This window comes from Bombus bifarius, unplaced genomic scaffold, assembly GCF_011952205.1.
Source record: "Bombus bifarius isolate JDL3187 unplaced genomic scaffold, Bbif_JDL3187 scf7180000008203, whole genome shotgun sequence".
In the NCBI taxonomy this organism is placed as follows: Eukaryota; Metazoa; Arthropoda; class Insecta; order Hymenoptera; family Apidae; genus Bombus; species Bombus bifarius.
In genome coordinates, this window is record NW_022884507.1 from 741,617 (window position 1) to 762,921 (window position 21,305).

Below are 21,305 nucleotides of genomic sequence, written 5' to 3' on the forward strand. Positions count from 1 at the left end.
TCACATGATATACGTTTTAAACATTTTGTTCGGTAGTAAATTAGCTAAATTTGTTAAAATCAAACTGTTTCTTAAATATAATATTGAAATATCATTAATCTGTCCAACTGATGAAAATTCGTTTGTCTGAAATAGAAGATACCTATGCAAGCTTTGTTGGGTAATTTGTAAAACGCAAAAGATTGTTTATTTGAGTTTAATGAAACGATCCTGATTACTTAATCGATTAACAAGAATAAATATGTATAATAAAATATTATATAACAATAAGCAAGTATAGTGAGTAAACACAGTATTAGATATTGTAAAGAATGTATTTTTATTTGAAATAGGTTACTCGGTAAATAGAGTATATTATAGTTAATCGGTTCACCAGTTGTACAGTTTGTAACATTTGTTTCGAACAACCCCAACAGATACGCAAGTTTCCCTCGAAGTTAGATCGTTCTCCAACAGGGGGTTCGCAGGTGAGAAAACTTTCGTAGAGGTATACATTGTAGGAGAGAGATTGGTAGGTAGAAAAGGAGTTCGATTCTTCGAGAGTAAGAGAAAGGATGAAGGAATGGAGAAAGAAAGAAAGAGAAGAGGAAGGAAAGAAGGAGCAAATGTATATAAGCGACTTACATGGAAGACGCGCCAATGGACTCTCTCTTTGACCTTACTGAAGCGTGCACCTTTCTTCCTGTTTTTTCTTCGTTCTCCAATCTCCTTACTCTTCGAAGTTTTATTTGTCTATTTGACGTCCTTGCTCTTCAATCTTGATCTTGCCGTGAGGAAGTTCAGTAACTCTTTCGCATCGTGCACTTTCTGATTATGTGTTACCAAAAATAATATATCGAGTTTGCATCTCGTTCTTCGTTGTAATCTTCAAACAGTATTTGCAGTGATTTCAATAAATTCTTTTTTATCGAATCAAAATGTGTGACCATTGAATTAAAAAGTTTCACCTTGTTTCTTGTGATATGTTCCTGACGAAATGGACCTACATAACAGTATGCGAAACATGAATCTGCTTCGAGTGAGTATAAATAACATTTTAAAACATTACGAAAGTTTATTAAATAACAGAGTTATATTTCCTGACATAGTGATTTTAATTATTAAAACTTACTATATTAAACATGTAACAATAGTCCATTGATTAAACAATGTATCTCATATCGAGCAAACTTTTTCCGTACCTTGACACAGGATAAGTAGGAAAAATTGACTTTAGAAATTTATTTCTTTAATCTTATATTACACATTGTACATATTATACAAATATTATATTACTTTATTTACTCTGTATTGAATTTTACATTTATATTTAACAATTTCTATGTAATGTATGTGTAATAATGTAAGGAAAATTATACAATTTATATTATTAAAATTATAGCTTGCCATATATGTACACACCTATACACTGTGAAAGTTTAAAAAGAATAGAGAGGGAGTAGGTTAATTTGTATGAAACAAATCTGACAGTTTCAAGCTAGTGTTAGCATCAGTAAAGCTTGTTAATTAAGCTTTCCCATAGTTTTTTTCATAAAACTCCAACAAAGCTTTTTCATAGTTCTTTTCACAGAACTTTTCACAAAGTTTTTCCATAATTCGTCTACAAAAATGTACTAACAATGAAACTATTTCTTTTCTGTTTTATTGTCGAAATGTTGATTACAGCATCGATCTAAGTACATACCTATTGCTTTAGGCACAAGAATAAAATGAAATGCGTGTTTAGAAGTCGTATAAAATATTAATTACTATTTTATTTGACTTTACCTACTTACAGTTTTGTCGATAAAAATTTACTTTTGTAATTAATTATTCTACGATGTTTAAAATTTAATTTCAAAAGATGAATATGCAAATAGCTGTTAACCGTTAGAAATATCCTCCAAATTTTTCCTATACCTTTTTACGTTTCTTCAATTTTACATTTATAAATTAATCTATTTTATAACAGCATCAATTAATTATTTAGTATGAAATAAGTGTTTGTTTAATTGAAACTTTTGTTTGTAAGGATATACTCTTAGTTACAAATTAATGGTTAGAAACTCTATACATATGTATTTCATTGATTTTGCATTGTACTTGTGAGAGTAGATGTTCGACTTTTTAACCATAGATTTTATGAGGCGAAAGCTATACTGACAGAGATAAATTACTATTTTTTACAATAAATTTATTTATATCATATAGATACATTTTAATGTCTTATTAGCGAATATAATATATAATAAATATTAATTACGTTGCATTGATTTTGTTTTCAATAAGAGTTTTTCTAAATCTTTTTTTTTTGTTTATAACTTAATACAAAAAGCAAAAAGGTGGGAAAATAGAACAGTGTTATTAATTAAAATAATTTATTTCTTATCAGAAAGTATACTTTTATTTTCCTTCTCCAATTTTTTCTTCTTCAACTTTTTAAAGAAGAATTTCTACAAATATTCCATGACATAAATAATAGCACCTTTCAAAAATATAATGAAATTAAATTTGTTTTACTCTAAACATAATTTCTTTTAAATTATTATGTTATATATTACAAAACATGTTAAAAATATAATGTTTATTGGAACGAAACATCGTATAGTGTCTATATCCTTGTACATAGAATTCTGTAGAGGATCATGTGCTTGATTTATCATGCAACGCGTACAAGGCGAAAGTTAAAAATCACCAATTCAAAGTCTGGTAAAACGACGCTCCAGCGACATGACCAAATTTAACTACTATTTTAAGAAATATACCTACGACTAGTCTACTTTCGCTTTGCGAATTTTCAATTAGCTGAGATTGTGAATTTTCAAGTAAGATAATACGAGTATACATTTCCTTTATTTTATGAAATAGGAGTTGAACTTATTTGTAATAATCTATCACTCACAAGTGTTCGTAAAGAAATTTAGAACTAGCTTAGTATCCGAGTATATCGATTTCAAGATTATAAGAAAATTTCTTACATTTATGACGAAACCACTTTCAATAACATTAACGTCACCTATTTTTATTATATTATTATTTCAGAAGCAGGAATTCTCGTTACCTCAAAAATTCAATAAAATCAAAATAGAAATAAGATGTTAATTGGAATAAAAATAAAAGCAAAGATACTAAGGAAAGATAAAAAAAATAAATGCTTTATAATGTTCTCAAATTTTTAGAAAAAATTCTCCAAACGTTATCGATAGATACATTTCGTAATAGAACAATTTTTAAACAATTTTTTTAATAGGATAATTTCTATAAACAATGCATGTTAGTATAATTACAAATATGTATACCTTTAATAGTTAAAAAAAGAAACAAGTAGCAAATGTTTATTTATTATTAGCAACTACATGTGTTATTTTTTGGTAATACCTCCCATGAATTCTTATAGTGTAGCATTCGAATGCTAAACCTCTGACTACTGACAATTTGAATCACTAACAAACTTTTTGGCAGATTTTCAAGAAACAAGAAATTAACCTGTAGACATGTCCGGTTACAAAAGCTTCTGAAAGTTAGGTCTGATTTGTATACGTCGTGAATCGCCAATCGTTCACGATCCAACAAAGACGTCGTGAACGATGTGAGGGAAACATATGCTCGACGCTTTCGAGTGATCCTTGTCGTTTGGCATAGTGCCAACGTAGGAGCGAAACTCTTTCGTCTACGACCTAAATCTGTCGCTTTCCGTTTGCACGTTTCTTCCTCTTATCAGTGTCAATACCAATCATCTTTGAATAAGCTTTATGGCCTTATTAAACATTGACGTGACTCATAAAAACTTTCGTCTTCTGATAAATATTTGTACATTATATAGATGTCACATGATTTATGTAGCATTTAACCTTACCAATTTTTTCTTTTCTATAACATTTTCAACAACAAGATACTCTCACAACTAATGTTATTAGCGAAGTTTGATAAGACTGGAGTATCAAATTATCAGTGTCGATAGATCTTCTTGTTTTTTATGACAGTAACAAGATCGATGATAAAATAAGTAGAGTTCTACAAGTGCACTTTATAAATTACAAGCTGATTATCCTCATTCATGTAAACTTATAAAATTATAGAAACTAATTATGGAAGAATAGTCGTAATAGTATGGGATGTATGTATGTAACGTTCTAACATTCTAATCATAGTATTGAGTATCTAACATTTAAGAGAAAGATCTCTGCTTTGACAAAAACATAGAAAAAGCAAAATTTATGGGTAGTCTTGTTTAGATTGAAAAAACAAGAAAAGTTCAGAAAGTTAATTTTTATATTTATTTATTATATATTTTATATTATATATTCTATATTTACTCATCTTTTTTTATCATTATATTATAATGTTCACGCTGCTGAACTAAATAGAATTTATTTCACAAAATTAAGGAAGATATTAAATATATTTTATATCTAATGTTTCCTGACATTCGTTTAAAAAATCTAATGCACATGATAATTACACCTCTCATTATCAAGGTATTTCCACAACTGTCCTTCCTATGTAAACTACTTCGTTAAAACCGTTAGAGCTTGTTCGTCGCGAGGAATAAGACTTCAAGATTTTCACTTTATCTCTTCCCATCAAGTTCTCAAGGAATGGAGCCTTCCTGTTTGAAAGTTTATTTCTTACTATAGTTACATCACAAAAACGATTAGAATTTCTTTCTTTAATGCATTATATTATATACATAAGATGGCGTGTAGAGTAATTAAATCCTACATTTACATAAAATACACACGACGAAATATAAAATGACCAAATTTTGCTCGCTATTAAAATAAATTTTACTTTCTTTGTATCAATATCGCAAACATTCATCTCGATTTCAATTGACCTATATATTTCTATTTTCATTTAATTATAATTCTGAAACATTTAAGTTCATTTAATTATACGTACGATCGATTATTATAACTAAAATTAATAGAACTGAAAAACTAGCAATATTAATTGCTTTTTATTATATTTTTCCAAAAACTAAATGTCTTAATACTAGAAGATCCTATTCATCGATATATTAACTTCCTGAAAATATTATTATTATAATTATTATAACGATTATTATAACTAAAATTAATAGGACTGAAAAACTTGCAATATTAATTGCTTTTTATTATATTTTTCCAAAAACTAAATGTCTTAATATTAGAAGATCCTATTCATCGATATATTAACTTCCTGAAAATATTATTATTATAATTATTATAACGATTATTATAACTAAAATTAATAGGACTGAAAAACTTGCAATATTAATTGCTTTTTATTATATTTTTCCAAAAACTAAATGTCTTAATATTAGAAGATCCTATTCATCGATATATTAACTTCCTGAAAATATTATTATTATAATTATTATAACGATTATTATAACTAAAATTAATAGGACTGAAAAACTTGCAGTATTAATTGCTTTTTATTATATTTTTCTAAAAACTAAATGTCTTAATGTTAGAAAATCCTATTCATCGATATATTAACTTCCTTAAAATATCAATGAAGAACTATAACAACGAAGAAATACACAGACAGACATACATTTGTTTGTTACTGTACAATTATCCTCCCTACGATTAGAAGATTTAAGGACAACAGAAATTATTCTCAACAAGCAGAATGAAAGCTTTCTGATATTATTTCGATTTGAGATAGACAGCCAGAAGAAAATTGCACACTCGTTATTGGCATTGGTTAGTCTCGATTAGCGCCGGCATTTATTCTAGCACACGTGTTGCTCACACGAGCACACCAACACTTTGTTAAATACGCATTATACTGATTACATGCAACCACATATTACATCTTCTCACTATAGGTCGACTCTCGTAATACCCACAGCCCACTTACCTACATTACCCCTGCTACACAAGTGTCTCTTATATACTTCGACTATTACAGTGTGTGAACTACCTATTCTTCAATGAAGAATAGTTTATCTCACGATCAAACACAACCGATTATATGTATACTACTTTTCGATAGCCAAAATTAGACGACAATGTAATTTTAATGACCTTCGTTCATTCATTTCATTTTAATGAAATCTTTATTAGTCAAATTGTATTAGCTGAATAATAATTGAAGACTTTCTTTTACTATAATATTCCCTTCCTTCTCGACGAATGTGCTTTAAATAATAAATTTAACGCGAACGTACTTTATGTAAAATAAAAAGTGGGAAAATACAATTTTCGCCTTGAAATGCTTCGAAGTGAAAAGCGTGTCAATTCTATGAAAATGCAAAAACGCGTTAATATTTAAGTGATAGCACATCGACAATAATACAAATATTTCTATACATTTAATGATACAAATAAACAAACAACAGCTACAATTATAATTATTTCCTTGTAACTTCTGCATTGCAATTATTTATTTTCTCTATAAAACTTATTCTATCTGTATATATTGTAATTTCTAGAATACACGTTTAGAATGTTATAACTTTATAAAATACTAATTTACTTCCTTACACGTGCAGATAAATGTTAAGTTCTGATTTTAAATGCAATTCAAAATTAGCTATGAAATAATTTTCAACGCGTAAAATTATCGAAATTAGAATTAAATATATTTGTACAATACGTAATTTAAAGTTTATAAAATACAATTGTGACTTCAGAGATTTTATTACTAACTTTATTACTAAAAAATGTTTCATGGTTTTGTTAAGGGTTCCCTTTTCGATACATATTATTGTTTTATATATCGTTATAACGATAGAATGGCTTGTTTATAGCTGGCTTGAAGTTCACTATGCAATTAGAACGTTACTATACATATTATCTATTTTAAATTAATTTGAAAACGTAATAACAGGTCAAGTAACTCTGCCTACTGGCACTTGTCTCAAAGCGATAATACAAAATGATATTGTTTGCTACTTTCGCTTGAGCAACTACTTCTTATCCGCTGCTAAGAATATAAAGCACACCGAGTTTCATGTTAATAGGTTTAAAAGTGATATGAGGGATCTCTTCCATCCTTTTTTTTCATTTGTTCACTTTCTTATGCAGTTCCGGTTCTCGCTGTAAGTACGGTGATCCGCGAGTACTCTCGTTCTCTCTCACACGTCCGCGTATTTCACGGTAAACGTAAAATAGCACGTGGAATTCCACGGGAACACCATTGAATTTACGTCTCGTGAGAAACTCGTAAGCAATAGCTGGCCGCTCAAATCTGTTCTGCGCTCGATTTTATGCTATCCTTGCTCCCCTTTCACTCCTCACCCTTTGTTTTCGATAATTTAGTTGAATATTAGAACTTACAAACACAGTAACGAAGATGAAGGCTACTAATTGTTCCTTACACTTTATCATGATGCAGAGATGTCTCTGCTTGATTCCTTGTTGCAACTTTTACAAAATTCATTGAATTTCTATCAAAGATCTTATTTCTAGATTAAATTAAACAAAGATCTTCATATTAGAAAGTTTTCTTATCACCTACGTCCATGAGTTTTACCTTCTGCCGGAGATTATGGTAAAGTTTGATTATTTTTTCAAATGTTTCTGTCTCATCGAAACAATAATGGACATAATTAATTACGTATGAGACAATAGAAGAAGAATATTTATATATATAATTATTAATACAAGTAGGAGAATACGAAAAATTAGTGTAATTGTCTAATCCAAGTGAAACTACATAGTTCTGGCATAATTCAGAGCGGTAATGAACGTTCCTCAGGAAGTGACCCACTTTAGTTTACCCTGTGTTTATTTTCCATGGTTATTGACCATTGTGAGAAGTGCACGAGCTTTTCTAAGCGTATTCGTTCATGAATTTTCATCTGCTGTTAGGAATGCGATGTATTTATTTTAACTATCATTGAATAAAGTATATCTTATTTCTCACGAAACGTATCAAATTGTTTCGATAAATCCAACGTATTTATCGAATATTCTAAAACATGAAATTATCTATATCGCGTATAGTTTCGTACTAGAAACTATCTGTATGTAAAATATATAAATATAATAATAAAAACGGTTTAAGTTCGGTGTTCATCTTTAATCCAATTAACAACTTATATGCTTTTAGGTTACGTTAACGCTATCACTGCTCGTTTTTGCATGCAGTACGTCATCATGCTTGAAAAATGATCCAAGTGAACCATCCTTCGATAATGGTCCAAATATTATTCGGCGCAGTAGAAGGGCCGGATTAAATGAATATTTAGTCCCACCTCCAATACCGAAACCTTATCCGGTGAGGTCTGGAAGAGTAGCAAATCCTTCAGCAGCGGAATCTCCAGGATACTTTACACAATTGATGAGCTGGTTGAACCCTTTTAATTATGTCTCTTCAACTTCTACTCCTCTAAAGACATCACACCTCGAACCACCACCTCTTTATTCACCACTAACTCAATCTTACGGCCCTCCACCATATAATTTGCATCCTGCTTTGCAACCTGGACCGTCTCTTCATCCTCCACTTGGACCTCAAATTGATCCATCTTTGCACTCTTCTATCGGTCCATTTCCTCCTGTTCAACATACCGGTCCACCTGTGGCAGCTCCTTCTAGTGGACATCCGGATGCATCTTTTAATCTTCCTGCTCGCCCATCCTTACAATTGTACAACCCTCCAACGATCTTTCACGGTATGCAACGCGCTTTCCCAACTGCGAAAGACAATCGCGGTAGTTACGTAGCGGCGAATAAAGGGAAACATTGTAATCCTTGTAACAAGGTTCCTTGGATTCCGATGCAAGATAGCGGACTTCATTCGGACAAGTATCCGCTTCCTACGCAACTTTCAAACGGTTATCTTCCTCCTAGCAATCAAGGAAATCACGACGTCCAATACGCCGCTTCGCATGAGATCAGAATACCAGAACTTTCTCAAATACCTGTTGAACAAACACCTTTCAACAGCGCATTACCGCACCCACTGTTGTACCATGACACGATACCTCCCCTTTACAAAGCAGAACCCTTTGCTCGGCCGTTTCAAAATCCTCCTGCAATCGAAAATGTGGAACATTTCAAATCGCCAGCTTTGCCCGTGACACCGTTAACTGATCAAGTACACAAAAGCCCTGATGTTAAGGACGAGCGTTATAATATTTATGGTAACGACGATCAAAGATCCATTGGAACAGAGATTAATCAAGGACATGTAAGTGCCATATCTAAAAGCCACGAGATCGAGATCAACAAAGTGCCTGTAGACCACAAAGAATCATTTGATAGTTCGATTCTCGATGCTCAGTCTCCGGGATCGTCGAATCTCGAAAATCACGAATTTCCTAGTCAAAGTGGTAACGGATACCACGAACTCTTTCATCCAAATCCAACTCCTATCAGCGATTTCAATTACTTACCGCCGGATCTGAAACCTTCGGCTAGCTTCGCAACTTCCACCTTTCACAATCAAGAAAGCGATAGCTTGAATTATCAATATTCCGGCGATTTGTCGCCTAGCGGCAGTGTCGTTAAAGATTCTCATGTAACGACGCAACCGTCTCTTGCGAGTTCTTTCGTGTCGAAAGAGAGGCCGATACATTTTGAGGAATCGCCGCTGCTAGATCTGACGAAAAAAGACGAAAGTCGCATCGATATACAATGGCCAACTTCCACTATTGGCTATACCGATATCGATAATGTATCCGACAATACAGCGAAGACAACTACGGATTATAATTTAGAAACCGAAAATGTATTTTTTGACGATTCATCCGATTCTGTCAAGTCGACTGAGTCGTATTCTCTTCCGGATATTCAAAATATTAATAGTGTTTTTGGACCTTCAACAATCGCAACCGTGGATTTCTCAAATAGTAATATTAATGAACACGTGGAGACGTCAACAGGTAGTAGAGAATATACAAATCAACAAGACGTTTCGTATATTCCACCGTCCGGACAAGCAGGATATTTGTGGCCAAGTTTGCTAATAAATACACCAAACTTGAGAAATCATTCATCGAAGAATCACGGTTCCTTGAATCATCTTGCTCGATGGAATAATTCTTTGTCAGGAAATAAGAATTCTGAAAAGCAAGACAGTATAGATACGAAGGATACGCGAGATACGCTTCAAAAGCCACAAAATATGAAGCGAAATAAACAAGTGAGCAAAATTATTCGTACAAATGTAGTTAGGATTTTACGAAACTTAAATATAACGGTGGAATATGTAAAATTCGAAATTTTAATTATTTACAAGTAACATAAGATATTTATTTACCTATTCAGCAATTTTCATTGAGACTTTATTTACACGGTAACTAATAAATTGTATGAAAATAAAGGAAAATTCGATTATCGATGACAAAGATCACGAATTTATGAAAATAACGTAATGTTTTAGGTACAAGTTATTATACCATACACGTCGGAATATACACCGATTCCGTTCCAACAATCTTACGGAGATTGGAGTATCAAAACTAATTTTGAACGTACGCAGCCAAGAAAGGTTCCTTCTCGAACCGGATTGAACGCTGATAATTATCTTCAACAAGAATCTAGGAATGATATTCGAGTAGTTAATCAATTACAATCACAATTTAATGTCAATAACTCAAAGAAATCGAACGTGCAATCGATAAGACCATCTTCAACTACTGTAGAAGATTCAAAAAGCACTACAACAAGAGCAAACACTTCCATCGATGTGCGAAGGTTGCAAAAGAATATCGATAACTGGACAATACAAGTGAGCTTATGGATATATAGTTAATTAATTAATTATCATTAATATGAGTGAGATATATCTCGACACTTCTTATTATTTATTACTTATAATTATCATATTGTTTCTTTCTCTTGAAGTCAAAATTTTCTTTATTCTCCTTATTTTTGGAAAATAAAGAATCGTCGCATGTGGTAATCAAGATTTTATAAAATTTTCCCATCAAATTAGTCTTGCCTCTTTGATTTTGCATCATTTGCATTAATTGGTAAATTCAGCATTATTAAAAATGATACTGATGATATGTTGATGCTTTCTACAATGAATATGCTTTTTATGGAGGCATACAGAGGAAAATAACTAATATAAGATTTTCACCCGTAGGAATATTCAAGACCTACAACGTCTAGTACAATTTTACCTAGTTCCTTGCACCCTTATCTCTCGCCATCGAAGAAAATTCCAACGGAGTACTTAACAACAACAGAACCAGCCGATCGTACAAACGAGTCGAAAGATCACAATGAAATTGTGAAAACTTATTCTTTGGCTGGCTTCAGTTTCAACGAGATAGAACATGAAGGCTCTGCGAGTAATCGTATCGAGGAGACCCAATCGGTAATTTGATGCGATTCGATGTGCACTCTACATTTTACCTATTTGTTACGATCACTAGATCATTATCTAATCTATTAGTAGTATTGTTTGGTGATATCAATTAGCACATTAGTAATTTTTACTAATACTACTACGTTAATAATAATACAGTACTAGTAATAATAATTCTACGTATCTACATATAATAATCGGTAAATCGTTATTTTATTATCGTCTAACTTACAGGTGACATCATACAACGATATTAACTGATATAAACAGTAAATTACAATATTAATAGCAAAAACACATTAGTACTTTTTAGCACATTAGTGATTTTTACTAATACTACTACGTTAATAATAATAATACAGTACTAGTAATAATAATTCTATGTATCTACATATAATAATCGGTAAATCGTTATTTTATTATCGTCTAACTTATAGGTGACATCATACAACGATATTAACTGATATTAACAGTAAATTACAATATTAATAGCAAAATAATATTATTCGTATTGATTGTTTTGAATATTGATTTCCAGGCCGTAAAGGTGCTACGAATAGATAAACCGAAAGTGACAATTAACGACTTGCACAGCGTAGATAAGCCCACGATAGAAGAAAAGTCAACGTGGAAATCAGACTCTGTATCGATATCATCTATTAATAAAGAACGAGTTTACGTGGTAACGCCACAACCGATATCACAAATACCCTCGAAAAATGACATGGAAAATCGTAAGGAGCAAGGCGAGACAGAACAACCGGAGCGAACAAGTGAATCGACCGTCAGTGACATAAGCAACAGCAAGAATAATTTCAGTGACTTCGAAGCGATCGAAAAAGCCTATCAAGTGCTTCCGCAAGCGGTAAATAATCTTGCTGTTGCATCCACCGGGAAGGAAAACATTCCTTTATGGGGAATTATGGAACACGAAGAGTTTGCTTCTTTGAATTTGAACGAAAATGACGAAGAAGCAGCAGAAGATATCGTGGATGGACCGATACTTTATTCTGGACACTCGAAGGTGATAAATTATTGAAAATATTGAACATATTCTGTCAATTATTATCCTTGGAAATTGTAGAAATATTGCTATTTGTTAACTCTCTCTCTTTCTTTCTCTCTCGTTATTTATAGATAATTTATAGGCAATAACAATGATATTGTTTACAGGTGTCACGAGCTAAACGATGACAAGCAAGAATCTCTTAAATAGGCTGAAAAGCACAATTTTTAATTGTGAATAGTTAACTGTTCGGTCGTTTTAATCTTAAAGACTTTCTATTACTTGATTTGCGTGTAACAGGACACGAATAAAATTGTTTTAGCTTTTTAAGTGTACAACCTGAACTTTATTACGGCCAGTGTAGACTCATACGTATTATTATATAGAAACAATAAGATGATTATTTGTAACATAAGCAGATACGTCTGTAAAAAGTAACGTGTTACGAGCGTTGCGAAATGAGGCTTTCGAATTTCCCCTTTTTGCTATATACGAAGGATCGCTATAAAAATACAATTTCATCGACGTAACTGTTATTTGATCGTGTAATTACTCTGTAAATACGTAAAAGTAAACATACTATAAGTTTGATAAATAGGATTAAATTAATTGTAAGTACGTACTGACAAGATTGTATCCACAAAAATCCATAATTATTTTTGTAAAATAGTGGAAAATTCAACAGTTACAGGTTGCTATAGACTGTCGAATAAATTAGATCATAATAACGTTAATCATTACTCTGATGTTGTTAAAAATCTCTTTCAATTCTGAATTTGAAGTTTGCCTTCACGACATTAAAGAGTAGAACACAGAGCGCACAACGTATATGTACGCGTGAAATGTGTAAAAATAAACATTCTTCGACTCGACGAAGTATAGTTATAAAATTAAAGGGACCATTATCTATTTTTTGGCTATTTTTAAGAGGGGCAGAATCAACTTTGTAATGTACTAAACCCTACTGTACTAATGTAAATGTAAATGTAATGTAACTGAATTCAAAGTACATTTAAAAGTTAGAAACTCAACTTCATTTTTAATTATCTCAATAAGTTTTTCCCCGGATATATAACTAAATATACGTTTTCTTATACCGTCACTTTCGATTATTTTGCACATTTGGAAGCCACCCAAAAAGAGCTATTTGTATTCAGATGCCACAGCGATGCACACTCATACGTATTCCGCGTACTGCGTGTTTGACAATGTTTAAGACTTTCTCGATTATATGGTGAAAGGAGACCGTATTCCGGTTCACGTTGTTTCATCAATTGAAAAGTGCGACCATTTTACCATGATTTCGTGACTGAAATTTACGATGATACTCTCTAATTTTATTGTGCTTTAAACTTTTACGGAACGATACGAGAATTATATCAGAAATTGGTTTAAAGCTGACTAGAAAGTTCTAAGAATGAATACTTGGAAAAAAAGACACTCATTCGTATAAAATTTATCTTAGATTCGTAAATGCATATTGAAATTATCGGAATTATTAATTTCATTCTTCTTATATATATTGACTGAATATATACGTTCAAAGAAGAATTTGACTTTTTATTAACTTACTTCTATCCATTGCAATAATCTTATAAAAGGAAAATTTCCGTAATGTGGAACATTAATAAACAAACGGATTCTTCTGCTAAATATAATAAATAAGATATATAAAATGCTTTTTCAAAGTACCAAATTATTTGTAAATTATAGACCTAAATTGTATATAAATTATAGATGTGTATATACATTATATATACGTGCAAATATTATATACACACGCGTAGAAAAATATAAAATGACGAGACGTATGTATATTTTCCTACGATGGAAATTAATTATTTCAAAATAGGCTTTTTAAAAAAATATATTTATTCATTTAACTTACTCAAGCATACATATATACATATGTACAATTACATTCGTCCCGAACCAGTTAGAAATTCTTGGTACTATCATGCTTATTTTTGAATATTTACATTAATCCGTGTAATTAAAACCCTTTTTAAAATATGTAAAACGTTTAATCCTTTGTGTTATGCCTTTAACAGCGTGTGAGAACTTTTACCGGAAGATTCTGAGAAAAAAGAATCTATTGTCGTTGTGCGGAAGATCGTGATTGTTAAAAGACCCGAGTTGCGGTAACGAAACACTTCACATCATTAAGTCTGTTCTGTGGCAAACAACATTGAATAAGCACACGACCTTAATTAAACTTGAGATGATATAGCAGTTGCTGTGATCCGTATAGAAAGTGCTGTACAAACTTTTCTTTAATAAACACCATATGTAAGTATAATCGTTAATACTTTAAACGTCGCATCAAGTATTATTTTTAAATACATATAGTAATTTTTAAAATTAGTTAACTATTCTACTGGATAGTTCGAAAAATTCGTAACAAATTTTTAAGAAATTACCTATTAATTTATTGAATAATTTCGTGATCGTTTTATTAAAATATTCTTTTACCTTTTCCAGCGATAAATTGTTCAAAGCCGTTTTGCAGGCACGTAAGGCGTGTTATAATGTATTTTTGTCATTCAGTATGTTTTGTAAAGATTTAATTAAAACGAAGAATGGATGATTAAGTGCATATCCAATGTACAGATGTATGTACGTCCAGTACCAGTTTGGAAAAATGAAATCTCTTTTGTCGATTATTTCTGTATATACGGCGCGCGAAAAGTAACGAAACTGAATTTCTGTCGATATATGTCAATAACATTTCACGAGTTATCTTAATGAATACATAAAATTATAGCCTAATGTCTTCGTTAGTAAACTTTAGTAAATATTTAATCTTCTTATCATATGGAAATATTTTATCGACTTCGTTTTTTCAGTGGAGAAACGTTACACGTAACATCGAACGTTGCTCAAAATTTGGAAAAAACACAACTACAATGCACGTTATACATACCAATGGCAGTTCGTGATAAAAATGCTCTGTCTCGTATACAGTGATATACATTGATTGAAGTTTAGTAAAAAAATTATTTTTAGTTACGAATAAGTGTATAGAGTATAGAGTATTCAACAATTCAAGGAGAGTCTCGCTGTTCTTTTCGTTTCTGCATTTTTTTCTTTCGGATGATTAACATTTCCACTGTCCATAATGTGACTGTTAGACCCGTAACACAATTTATCACAATTATGCAAGGTGTAAAACTTCCAAAACTATCACGCATTATACCTGCAATAATTACAGAAAATGAAATATGTATCGTTTTAGCATAATTCCTGAAAATTATTAAATGTATCGCGTATTCCTTGTTTTTCGTATATAACAAGTTTAAAAAATACATTTCTTTAAGGAAAATAGAAAAAGGTCTGATCAAATATAATTCTCCGATGATAATTCTTGCCTCTACTAATTCCATGTGTAAGATTCCTAAAAACTATTTGCAAGAATTATTGAAACTCAATGGATTAACAATTATGTGTTAGATACCACAATGGGCAGTTTATAATACATGGAAGAAGTTCACATTAAACTACATAGGAAATTTCAAGCAGTCTACTCAAAGTATGAATCTGACTTGTGGAATCATTCAGTTAAAACATGAACGTAATTGTGGCAAGAAATAATACTACTAATACTACTACGTAATAATACTACTAATACTATACATAATAATAATACATATAAATATACAAACATACTTGATGTATTTTAGTTTTGTACATACCAAGCATAGGACCAGCACACAAAAGAATTACTCCATTTACAATCATTTGGATTCCCGATGCATTAGGTAATTTATCTATTGTCACGTAACAAGGTATTACTAAGCTCATGTATATTGAACGTATCCCTTTAGCAGCTCCCAATCCAACAGCGACGATTATCAGTGAAATAAATCCATTGACGAATAATAAAGCTGTAATGAGATTAAACAGATTCATGTTACGAAGAGATATTCTGTGCTAAAATAGTAACTTTGAACATATGTTTTAAATCTTAAATAATTCATCGTAGCCAAAAATGTTCTTTCATGTGCCCCATAGGCAAACTAGCTGGTTTCTATTCAAACTTATCTTTCTTACTCTACTAGGTTCGAAAAATTTGAAAGATTACTGTTAAGTCAAATTTTAAATTAAATAAAAAATTTGTCCATAAAAGTCGGTCTACTTCCAATAGAAGTAAAAGATTGGGAGGAAAAAATTCAAGGTTGAAGCACTTAGATCATCAACGACCCAGTTTACCTATGTAGACTTAATCCTCCGTGAGGATTTTATTGCTTTTTATTGCTCTTGGTTTTCAAAAAATCTGGAAATATTCTGAAATATTTTTATCAAAGGATCCTCACCAACACCTCTATGTATATTTATGAAAAATCGGTGAATACGTTTTTTTGACGAGGCAAGTGCTTATGAAACATTATTTTATTTTTAGTTGGTTAATTCAGAAATTAATGTTCTTTTATTAAATATGTGATAAACTATACGATAGGATGCTTACCTGATCGACTGATAATTAAGAGGCATAAGCTTCCTAGATACATTACTCTTGGTGGTTGCTGAAGCCACTCGCCGATAAAAGGAGCAAGAATTCTGAACATCAAATCTACACTGGCAATAACACTCATTACAGTCGCTATTTGATTATTTGATATCTTCATATCCGACAGGAAAAAGGGCGTTAATTGAGAGAAATTTATTTCAGCAAAAATAGCTATGGACATTCCCAACATCATATTTACATAGATTGGATCTCGCAGTAAATCCAGATCAAAATACTCTGATATCGTCTTGAACATTCGTGTCATTGTCGATTCCTTTTCAGACCTAAAATTGATTAAATCTGATATTAAATACAGCTAAGATATAATATTTTTATTTTTCTTCCTCATTCTTTGAATTCAGTATATCACTGTCTGTTATCATCCTTCAGTATTCGAGGGATTAAGATTTATTAAAGCTGTTTAGAGCAATCGGTTTGAACAGTCATCCACGAGACTTCTTAAGATCCACAAAATGAGAAATTCGGACCAAATATTCTTTGCAATTCTTTTGAAAAGAATACGTATATCCTTGAAAAAATCAAGTATTTAAAACAAATATTTATTTTCCAAAGTACACTTCTTTGTACTTCGAATCGACATTTATTATCATACTAAGAGTCATACCAAGAGAAAATATCTTTAACGAGTGATTGTACATAACAAAGTAAACCAAAAGGCAATAATGATCAAATTATAATTAAGGTTTTCTTTTTTCAATTATATATATATTTAAAAACTTCGCCAAGAACTACCATATAATCAATAATTTAGGGGTCAAGCGTTAAAGAAACATTTTTAGGCTAACATAATATCCGATATATGCTTAGTTTCAACAAGAAGACAGTAACATATTATTCGTGGTATTACAAGTTTTCTGAGATTCACATTAGAACATGCACACGAACAGACATAAATATATTTTATATTATTAATTTCAGTAAAACGTTTGTATCCAAATAAATTTCATTCCCTTTAAATTTCACGTTAATCCGAACGTGTATACATACTTTCCATTGCTGTCAATATTTGCATTTGACACTGTGTTTGCATGAGTTTTTGTTAATAATGTATCGTTTTCCATCGTACTTTGATAATTATCCGTTTCAAGTTCATCTATGCTACTGCACCTAGTTAAAGGTTTCTCTTCAAAAATTTTTATACTGCTGCCGAGATTGATTGTCTCAATGCTTTTTACTAAAATAAGAACATATGTATTTCCAATTATTTATTTCATTATATTTTAACTAGACTTGTTTAAAAAAAAATTCATATACTTACACCGACGATTACAAGGCTGAGCTTTTCGACGCTCCTTTCCCGTTTGACCATTTTCAGCAATTATGTACATATCAACTTCCTTTTCTCCTAACGAAGCTGCGTTAACATTTCTTTTAATAATCGTCGTTCGTATAATTAAGGTGCACTAGCATGAATATATCATAAATCTATCGCTTACAACTTAATGTTTCAGACATCTGTCGAGCATAGGGTATATCAATTCCATATATACTTCCAATCTCTGCATCGTGATCGATACTTGAAACAGTCGTTTTTCTTGGTACATTAATTAAGTCTAATATTGAACTTTTAAAACTTTCTTCGTCTTGGAAAACACTGCGCTTCCGTGCTAAAATAAATTTCATTTTAATCTAGAATTTTTCCAAATTTTGTTAATCTTGACGACTTTGAAAATAATTATAAATGAAAAGCTAATTAGCAGTCCATTATTGTTTTCATCATTAACCGTATAATTAATTTTGAAATAATTAGAAAAGATGAATTTAAAATAATTATAATATAAATTAGAATATAAATTTTGAGTAACAATTGCAATTAAATAAATATAAAATTTGAGTAATAATTGCAATTAAATAGATATCGAATGACAGTAAAAATTAAATAAAAAAAAAAAGTTTGTCTCTGTTCCTACTCCTTGAACAAATGTTTACCCCTGATTGTATTTTCATTCTCATTCTTCGACGATTCATCGTTCACACTTTCCGATTTAGTAGCATTTTTCGTATGCCATTTGAGTGGATGAAGTAACAAGCTACCTACTAATGAGTGCAGAGTGAACGCTCCATACAACAATATCGTACCCTAGTAATATAAAATTGAAAAATGTAAAAATTCTAAACATAGGATTAATTAAACGTTTCTATCTCACATTATTTTTATTCAGTTAAATAAATAGTTAATAATAAATTAAATAGTTAAATTCTAAATATATATAGTAGAATTAAAATATAATTTCCTTTAGTACTATACAATGTGTTTAAAAATACCTGAGATCCATAATATGAACTTAATAAAGTGGTCACTTGAGGTACAATTATGGGGCCAACTCCAATAAGTGTCATTGCTAAGGATATTGCACGTCCCCTTTTTGTCGTGAAGTACGAGTTTAACGCATACGAGAAAGCAGATAATGTCATCGACGTACCCAAAGCTGTGTAGAAAAAACACTGTTTAGAATTAAAACACAGGTAACGTTTATGTTTAAATATAATATTTCCCATTTGACATGGACATAAATAGTTAATGCTTGCTTATGTAGATAGCAAGAGCGTCGTAAGACAAAGAGTTGGCATATTCATAAGATTATGTAATGATCGATACTCATACTTTCTTGGTAAACAATGGAACAAACTGTTGTTAATTAATTTAAAAATAGGAAGCGAGTCCTTCCTCTTTGCAGAAAGGCAGCAACCGTATTCTATTTATTACACGAAGAAAGCCCAATACGCTACATTAAACGAAACGATAGAAAAGAATTTCATAGCTAGTTTTTTTAAAATTCATTTTTACATTATTTTCCAAAAGTAACGAAGATATTCAAGTACACAATAGATAGAGGAAACACCCTGTGTATATGGTAATCTTCTTATTATTTATTTATATTATTTAGATATCCAAATAATTGGCTTTTATAATAGTATACAATGGAAATTTCACTTACATGCGACTATACCATAGAAGATCATTAAACAGGTAAAAGATTTGGCAAATGCTGTTATAATTACTCCACTGCTGAATACTGTACTACCGATCATAGCCATTTTCCTATATCCGAAAAGTCGTAGAAGCGGACCGTTTATCAATCCAAGGAGCATGCCGGAAGCTAAGTTTGTATTAATAATGATTGTTCCCTCCGTCGCAGTGAACCCAAAACGAGGGAAAATATCTTTAAATATTAATCCAAAACCTTGCATAATCGATACGGTACATATCTATATATAAGAAAAATTCAATACTATTAATAATCGCAAAAAAATTCATCGATATAGATAAAAATAAATCTTCAAGTATAAATTTAACTAAATGATAAAGCCTTTGTTTCGATTAATAAAAAGATAGAAATTACTCTAATATAAAAATTATTATTATTTTGCAAACAATAGAGCACAGGAGCCACTTGAAAGAAATCATAAATTCTTTCCTATGATAAAGTAACGATATAAAATTATCATGCTACGGGTGAGGAGATATTTCAATTCTAAGTAATACCGATAGTGTATCGATGGAAATTTATTTTAATTAAGAAAGTGACATGAAAACGTTTCATTAGAAAAAACTGATACTTAGGCTCAATAACGACGTACTGACGATCATTTTGTTAACTGTGCTATTTGAACGATGTAGTAAAATATAACAGTTGCTATAAATTTATTATTACATTTAACGTACCCCGTTCAATGAATATGCCAGGACAATCATCCAACCCCAGCTTCCATCTGGAGGTAATTTAGCAGTGTTTGATACGCTCATTTTCTTCTTTTTCTTTTTCTTTATTCTTGTTCAGATTGTATCACACCATAATAAAATATGATTGCATTGGCTTCTTTATTTATATCATCTTCGTTCACAGAACATTAACAATAAAAATATATTAGCTTTTAAGTAATCTTCTTTACAATTGTTCGGTTAACATCTTACGTATGTTTAAAAGTTATATTACCTAATGTTGCGTTTCATGTGGTTATATCATTTACATTTAAACGGGATTAATTTCTAATAACAATGATAGTAATAACGGCTTAAAAAGTTAACACAACAGATTAATTCCTAATAACAAATAACAGTATTATAACGTAAAAGGTTTCACTTATTTTTTAGTGAACACATTTTGCCATTCTTTTCAACATAAAAGACATGAGTTACGCTCACACAATTTCATAACAATGTACTTAAACGAAATTAAGACAATTTTACAGCATAATAGAGTAATTACAATAAACGACGTTGATATCAGTCTTACGTTTCTAACATGGCAGGTACTGAGAGAAGTTTTCCGCACAAAGTGAATTCTACCTTGTAAACGATAAAGTCGAGTACGTACCGCTGATTAATCTAATCTTTATCTTTATAATGCTTTGTCATTGCATATCGCGTAAACTGAAAATATTTCGTTATTAATGTAAAATCATATAGCATCGTGTTGTCCTAATTTTTATGTTTACATCATTTAGCACTTCAAGTGTATAAAAATATCATCCGCCTACATTTTACGATTCACGTTACAACAATGAATTAAAATTGCTCGTAATAATACGAAA

At 30.8% G+C, this 21,305-nt stretch overlaps 2 protein-coding genes across 2 annotated transcripts; one reads left to right on the plus strand and one right to left on the minus strand.

The window, feature by feature from the left end:
• The first annotated feature begins 740 nt into the window (after positions 1 to 740).
• On the plus strand, positions 741 to 12,571 carry LOC117210432. Its single transcript, XM_033453443.1, has 6 exons — positions 741 to 1,018; positions 8,026 to 10,062; positions 10,303 to 10,650; positions 11,011 to 11,244; positions 11,774 to 12,259; positions 12,409 to 12,571. The coding sequence occupies exons 1-6, from the start codon at positions 977 to 979 to the stop codon at positions 12,427 to 12,429; spliced, it is 3,168 nt and encodes a 1,055-aa protein (XP_033309334.1). The 5' UTR covers positions 741 to 976; the 3' UTR covers positions 12,430 to 12,571.
• Positions 12,572 to 14,918: 2,347 nt separating this feature from the next.
• On the minus strand, positions 14,919 to 21,303 carry LOC117210434. Its single transcript, XM_033453446.1, has 10 exons — positions 20,437 to 21,303; positions 19,709 to 19,979; positions 19,035 to 19,198; positions 18,699 to 18,849; positions 18,206 to 18,376; positions 18,028 to 18,123; positions 17,757 to 17,943; positions 16,707 to 17,032; positions 15,934 to 16,125; positions 14,919 to 15,437 (listed from the first exon to the last, which is right to left on the minus strand). The coding sequence occupies exons 1-10, from the start codon at positions 20,515 to 20,517 to the stop codon at positions 15,286 to 15,288; spliced, it is 1,791 nt and encodes a 596-aa protein (XP_033309337.1). The 5' UTR covers positions 20,518 to 21,303; the 3' UTR covers positions 14,919 to 15,285.
• Positions 21,304 to 21,305: the final 2 nt, after the last annotated feature.